Source organism: Pelodiscus sinensis, chromosome 21 (genome assembly GCF_052426305.1).
Source record: "Pelodiscus sinensis isolate ZL-2025 chromosome 21, ASM5242630v1, whole genome shotgun sequence".
Taxonomy (NCBI): domain Eukaryota; kingdom Metazoa; phylum Chordata; order Testudines; family Trionychidae; genus Pelodiscus; species Pelodiscus sinensis.
In genome coordinates, this window is record NC_143072.1 from 11,872,281 (window position 1) to 11,879,579 (window position 7,299).

Below are 7,299 nucleotides of genomic sequence, written 5' to 3' on the forward strand. Positions count from 1 at the left end.
TATAGGTCTTCAAACCATTAACACATGGATCTGAGACCTAGCAACATTAGACCTCTGGATTGTAGTACTTAAATTCAAGTACTTAAATCCAATCCAAGTACTTAAATTCACCAGCATAGAATCAGAGTCATATCAGATACACTCAGATGTGTATCTTCTCTCAAACCCAGCTATATCCATAGAACCAGAGGGTTAGAAGAGACCACAAGGGTCATCTAATCTAATTCCCAGCCAAGAAGCAGGATTGTTATGTCTCAGCCATCCAAGACAGATGGCTTTCCATATTGCATTGCTCTCCCAAGAAAAGGTGAAACAGGATCCTGAGTGAGGAAGCTCCCCAATAAGCAGGAATTTATTTCATTTGTGTGTAACTGCAAGAGTAAGGCCATTTCATCCAGCACCTATCTAAATGGATAGTCATCGTGTTGAAGAGCATTGAGAGGGTCTCTCTCCTATGCCTGATCCACTTAGTATTTGTTCTAGAGCTGTGGCTGCATCTACAGCATTTTGCTAATCATGTTTCTTTTATTGAGCTACATGGAGGACTTTCACAACACATTATACATTGAATTTGGTTCCCAGCTCTGATGCTTATTAGAGTGACACTCCAGTTTCTGTTTTTAATTATGACTCCACATCCCTACTATATTGCTTACCAAACTATCCCAAGAGTGGGAATATACAGAGGAAACTTGAAGAAGAAAGGAAGGTTGGTCTGGATGGGTTCTGTGTATTCACATTCCCCACTCACCTTCCCTACTACTGCAGAGTCCAGACTTCAGTGTCTGGATATTCTGCTTCAGCAGTGGAAGGAACAGAGGTGGGAACAAGCGCGTTGACCCTTTCATACCCATTTGCTCGGAAGCACTGCTGTGGAGAAGAGCTGTGGGCACTCTAACAGGCACTGCTACCAAGTCTGCTGTCATGCTGTGCTGTTGGGCACAAATTCCAAGAGTGCGAATATACTGAGTCCACCTTGAAGAATTCCAGTTACAATTCACCGATCAGCGTTTATATCATGCAGGCTGGCAGTGGGGTGCTGCAGTGCAGCACCACAATTGTGCGGGAAGGAAGGTGGAGAGAGCAGCCCAGATTTCATGCTTCATGTCCTAGCCAGCCAGAGAGAATGCAGTGTTAGCCAGTTCCCCGACAAACTGCCGGAGCAGTGCAGTGAGTATGAGCCCACTCTTCAATGCTCTGTTACAGAGGCATTCCAGAGGGCGCGACGCCGCATGCAGGAAGCACGTGAGAGCCTCCCCCAGGACCTGATCAGCACCTCGGCCTCCACTGTGCAGCAGCCATGAGCATCGAGCTCCCAGCAGCTCCACTGGCACCAGGTCTGGCTGAGTGCAGCAGCCTCTCTCTTCTAAAAGCACTTCATGCAGCAAGTCTCAGCTCCAGCCGCTCCCGGCTCTGCAGGTGCCTCCATTGCCCAGTTCCTGGCCCCTTGTGTCCCTGCTTGCCCCAGTAGAGGGGACGGTGTCAGGTCCAGGCAGAGCCACTCCCCAACAGAGAGCTGGGCATGCCCAGCACTATCTGGGTCCCTGCATGGCAGGGTAATGAGTTGCCAGGCTGGCCCTGGGCTGATGGCCGAGCACTCCATACATGATTGGTATAAGGTAAAGCTCTGGCTTTCACTTTGCCCATGGGAGGGATTCAGAGGGCCTCCCAAAGCTGGGAGGTATGGTCAGGTAGCACCTTGTTTCTTCTAATGTAGTGCCCAAGTGAAGTTTCACATACCACCCTAGATAAGCATAAGCAAGTCCCTCCCCTGCTCTCCCAGCAGGGCCCAGAGTTTGGCACCAGCAGTCCCATTCAGTGGCACAAAGCTAGAGACCCAGGTCCATGAGTGCTGGCACACAGTAAGCCCAGCCAAGGTGAGAGCATGCATGCACCATGCTGACGGGCTATGGCATCCATGCACTGTCACATCCTACCGTCCTGCCTGCTGCACGCTTACAAGAGAAATGGACATTTGATCAATTTGCCAGGAAATAATTCTACCTCAAATGGCTCTGACAACACTTCCAGAACCCTTTTTCCTGACCACATGGCAGTTCTCTTCACCAGAGCAGCTCCCACTGCTGGACAGAGCAAGAGATCTGTTGCCAAAGCCTAAAAGCCATGGACAATCATTCTGTCACCTCTGTGGGAAGGGTGTAAAACCACCTGAGAGACATGGATGTTGGAACACTTGTTATTTCTATAGTAATTATTGTAAGTGACAAATCTCTGGCTATATTAGTAACTGACAGAGTTCTCTTTCTGTGAGAAGGGGGATGTTGTCAGAGGTCATGGTATGGCGCCATTGCAGAAGTTCTGTGTAACTGAATGAGTAAGCAGGTAGGTCCCTGAGACAGGCTAGATGAAGCAGTGATATAGTTCTTTGTAGAGTCCAGGTCTTTTGTCACTAAAATTGATTGTCTCCACCTGAGGCTTATGACTGGATCATTTTTCTGGTGAAGTTCTACTGCCTACACGCACCCCAAACTAAAACACAGCAGAGTCAGAACCATGATAGCCATGGGTTCAGGGCCCATATGTTCTAGCCTCTGACTTTGAAGCTCCCTTATGTGTCAGGTCTCCCTGTCCTGCACCCTGTGAAGTTGTTCAAAAGAGCGACCAGACTGGGTCAAATTAAAGGTCCATCCAGCCCAGCAGCCTGTCTGCCCCAGTGGGAATGAACTGATCATGCGATCTCTCTCCTGCCAGCCATCTCTACCCTCTGACAAACAGAGGCTGGGGACACCGTTCCTTACCCATCTTGGCTATAGCCATGAATGGAATTAACCTCCATGAATCTATCCAGTTCTCTTAAACCCTGCTATAGTCCTAGCCTTCACAACCTCCTCAGTTAAGGAGTTCCACAGGTTGACACTGCGCTGTGTGAAGAAAACTTTAATTTTTTTTAAACCTGCTGCCCATTAATTTCACTTGGTGGCCCCTAGTCCTTATATTATGGGGAAAAAGTAAATAACGTTTCCTTATTCACTTTCTCCACACAACTCATGATTTTATAGACCTCTATCATATCCCCCCCATAGTCTCCTCTCTTCCAAGATGAAAAGTCCCAGTCTCTTTAATCTCTCCTCATATGGGTCCCGTTCCAAACCCCTCATCATATTAGTTGCCCTTCTCTGAAAACATGCAGAAAGAAGTGGGTTGTAAATGCAGAACTCCCTATTCTTCTTTGCTCTCTTGGCAAACCTCCCAGGCGGAGAGTTCTGCTGTGAACAAAGGGAGAATGTGGCTGTGTGTTATCTGTTTATTGTTCTATCTCTTATTGTTACATGCAGTGTCACTATGAGGGACTAGATGGGCGCTTTGTGGCCCCCTGCTTTAAGTCCTGTTACATTCAAGACAGTTACTAGAGAAATCACTGGAGGGACAGGAATAGACCTTTGGTTTGTCAGCTCTAAGAGCCCCATGCCCTTAACAACAGTTTCCAGGAAGTTCCTGTGCTAGAGGCACTTGACTACAGGGTCCCATATGTCTGTGAGTGGTGCTCCAGTGTGTGCATGCTCAGCCACACAGCGTGTCATGGCCTCTGCTAGGAAGCCAGCTCCACAAGGAGCCAGAGGAAGCTTTTGATTCCGCCGTCTGGGCCTGTGTCACTAGACAGCACTACCATTCCAGCCCCAGGGTTTGGAGCTTGGCTCTGGCTAGTTGCCTAAAGGCTGATGTCCTCTTGGCTTTAGGTCTTTGGAAATATATTCCTGGAGGGACAGAGAGTCCTCCAAACAGCAATGCTGGCCATTTACAACTCCATTTACAATGCTGGGGGAGTCCTCTTGTCACCATAGCCCTTGGGCAACCTGCACCCCAAACCTTTCCCAGCCTCACCCTGGAGCCCATACCCCAGGCAGAGCCTTCACCCATCTTGAGCCTGTCATCCCTTGCCCCTCCCCAGAGTACTTACCCCACTGCTGCACCCCAGTCCTCTGGCACAGCCCAAAGCCCCCTCCCACACTCCAGAACCCCTTTGTCCCACCCTGACCACATGAATTTTGTTATGGGCACCAGGATAAAGGTGTGTGTCACATCACCTCCCTATTGGTGCATGTAACAAAATTCATTCTGCACAAGGCTGGGAAAATTTAGAGGGGATACTTCCCTATACCCTCATGGCCGACATTTTTAGATGGTCACAATCTATTTTGTACACCCAAAGCCTTGTGAGATAGCATCTGAAAACTCAGTCTCTTGAACATCGTTGTCATATTTAAATGTGTAGCAACATCGTATATGGAGTTCTGAGCTTTGTTATGTTTGTTACTGAGATGTACTGTAACTGAGAAAGGGCTGGAAAACTAACTATTGAAGCAGTCATTCACCGAGTGGGGGGGAGCTGCAAATAAAGATGTTGCATGGCACCCCTAAAATGTCTCAAACATCACACACACACAGAAGGCATGAACAAGAAATTCATAATGTACTCGAAAGCAGCTTTGAATCGGAGACACGGGACTGCTTTGGCTATTCCTACAATGACCGTATTTTCTGAACTAAAAATTAGGATGCATGATCTGACACAAGATATTTTTCTGATTTCTGAGTGAGCTGGGGGTGCAGGGTCTTGGCAGTCCTCGAAATATTGGCATTTCTGAAACTTTTTGATGGTTTATGGGGGCAGCGGGACAGAATATTTGAAATCGAGTGTGTCCTGGACAATCTGGTACGTATGGTCGGTGTACTTATGATTGTTTTTTCAGGGACAGCTCCCTAGCACAGCTGCAGGCACACATTAGTGCCAGTGCTCCTGCCAGCAGTCTCACCCTATATCTCTGTCACCTGTGACCATGCCTCATCCTGGCCCTGCAGATGAGAGCCATCCTCCAGGTCATTAGATAAAGCTTGGCCTCTGAATTTAATCTCCCTGTAGCTCATTGTGTTAATGGGAAGGTCAGCTCTCTACCACCCTGGTCTCCAGCATTACTCTGTTGCCTGCAGCTCTTGAAGTCTGGAACAGGCCCTTTGCGTGACATGCTGTTTGCAGTCTGAGATAGGGCTGAGTCATGGGGTTTGGACCTGGATTTACCTCTGTTGCCGTGATTGCCCTCTCTTCATGCTCCTTTCCTTGCAAACGGGTCCCCTCCTTCCCAGCACAGAATTCTTCCTCCCAGATCTCTGTTGGATTCACCCCAGATATGCCTTTAGATATGCCTCGCCTCTAGGCTGTGTGTGACTGTGCTCATCACTTCCAGGAGGATCTGATATGGAGCCTTCCCATGGGAGTGCTGTGGGAGTAAATTGTCCAGTAAACTTGTCTGGACACTTTGGAAACAACCCTGGCTTCTGGCAGGAGGGACGAGCCAAGAGTGTGACCGGCTGCTGCTGCTGCTCCCTCTTGCCCTTCTCTCTCCCATGCCCATGTGTCCCTCGCAGGGAGTGAACAGCACTCAGGTATGGCTGTCCTGCCAGGTGTGCAGCTGGAGACTGAGGGCTTGATCCTTTTCTTAATTGCACAGATAAATTCAGAGCAATAAGTCTGATTCTGACCTTATCACTGTGCAGCTCCATTGGCTTCAGTACAGTTACCCTGATTTACGCCAGGCTGAGTGAAAGCAGGAGCTGCATTTACAGTGGAATGAGAGAGGACCACCAGTACAATCATTATGGACCAACGTGACTAGAACCTTCTCCCAATTCCAGCACCCTCACCCCACATTCATAGTGCTCTGCAGTGGTAATGGATGTCCACAGTTCAGGTTGTGAGTCCTCTGTGAGCCAGCATGCCCTGTAACCTAAAGCGGTGAAGTGGTTAGCAGCCCACTTGGGCCATCTCTTGTGGAGTGCAATGGCTGTGCAGTCATGGGGTAGGGAATCCTGTACCTCTGAGGGCTTAGCTCTTAATACCTCCTGCTCTGAGGCTGTCTACACTACAGAGTTGTTCCGGTATACCAAAAGTACCCTGGAAAAACTCTGCCATGTCTAGGGAACGTGTCTTCTTTTTCAGATCAGTTTCTGAAAAAGCGGAATTTTATGAGCAATAAGGGCTCTTCTGAAAGAGGAGGTTTTTCCCATGTTTGGCCCCATGTAGACGGGCCAAATGTCAGAAAAGCCTCTTCCAATAAAAGAATCGGAAAATGGTAATTTGCGTGCCTTTTTCCGAAAAAGACCTGCAGTGCAGACGGCCTGAGTCCCACTCTCCCAGCACCAGCACCTGCTCACTCACTGAATTCTTTGGACCTTATTCTCCTGCATTGACCCACTTTCACCTCAGCAGAAAGCTATTGATTTCTGTGGTGCCTCAGCAAGTCAGGACATAAGTGGAACTACCACCCAGGGCTACTGGCCCCCTGTCCTGGGCTGTCTGCTGGTGCCCATGTGCCTCCCGCTAATGAAGTCTCCAGCGCTGGCGTGAACGTGCCCTCATCGGCTCTGCAGAGAGCTACTGGCACGGGCTGGCGCCTTCTCCTTGGCCAGCGCAGAAGAGCGAACTGGCCGCCTCCTGCCAAGGGCTGGTCCCGGGAGGCTCTCGAAGGATGCCATCTCCTCAGGGCCGTAGCCCGTGTTCCTTCTTGCCCCGCCCCTTCCCCTCGTTCTTTCTTTGTGCTCCCGGATGACGCCTCCCTGCCCCCAGCCCTCCAGGGCATGTGCGCGGCCCCAGCACCACTGGGGCGGGGGAGGGTTTCTGCCCTCCCTACCCCAGGGCAGCCCGACCAACTGCCATAACTGCCACTCTGGGAAGGTACCACCATCCCCTGGGCATAGGAAGGGGGGGGTGCCCTGACCTACAGCAAGGCCAAAATGTCTCCTTTGCCTATCCACAAGCGGTGGGAAGAGCGGGCCCAGAATGGATTGATGGTCATCCATCAGCTGTGGGGCCCCGCGTTGCCCCCTCGTACTCAGGCTATAGGCTTTCCTCTCCGCTTTGGGCATGCAGGGCGATAAAATGAGGCAATTGTGGTTTGGTGGTCCTCAAGCAATCAGAATATTTCTTTCACATTGTTTGATTTAATTATTGAGCAGAGGGTTGGGAAAAAAACCTGGAGGTTTGTTTGGGGAAAGCACCCCCCCCCCCCACACACACACGAAGATGGTACCTCCTGCCTCAGTGCGGCTGTTGCTTGTTGACCAGCTTCTCACCTCAGGGGCAAGGGAGGGGAAGGGGGTGCTGGTAGGGTGCACAGGTTGATGGGGGGTGCTATACACAACACCCAGTGGTAAAGGGGATATCCCCGATTCCCATCTCACTGAGCAGAGTTATTCCACACTCCATATTAGAATGGGGACCTCCCCACTTTGGAGCCATTTTTTATTAAAGACCCAGCATGCATGGGAGTGACAGGACGGGTA

At 50.0% G+C, this 7,299-nt stretch overlaps 1 protein-coding gene across 7 annotated transcripts in view; it reads left to right on the top strand.

Moving 5' to 3' along the window:
- MKS1 (MKS transition zone complex subunit 1) overlaps window positions 1-4,382 on the top strand; it is a 31,003-nt gene extending 26,621 nt beyond the window's left edge. For all 7 annotated transcript variants that reach the window (XM_075904985.2, XM_075904987.2, XM_075904991.2 and 4 more), the window contains one exon: window positions 1,207-4,382. In XM_075904985.2, the coding sequence (XP_075761100.1) occupies window positions 1,207-1,304 (98 nt within the window). In that variant the 3' untranslated portion in view covers window positions 1,305-4,382. The remainder of the gene's footprint in view (window positions 1-1,206) is intronic.
- Window positions 4,383-7,299: the final 2,917 nt, after the last annotated feature.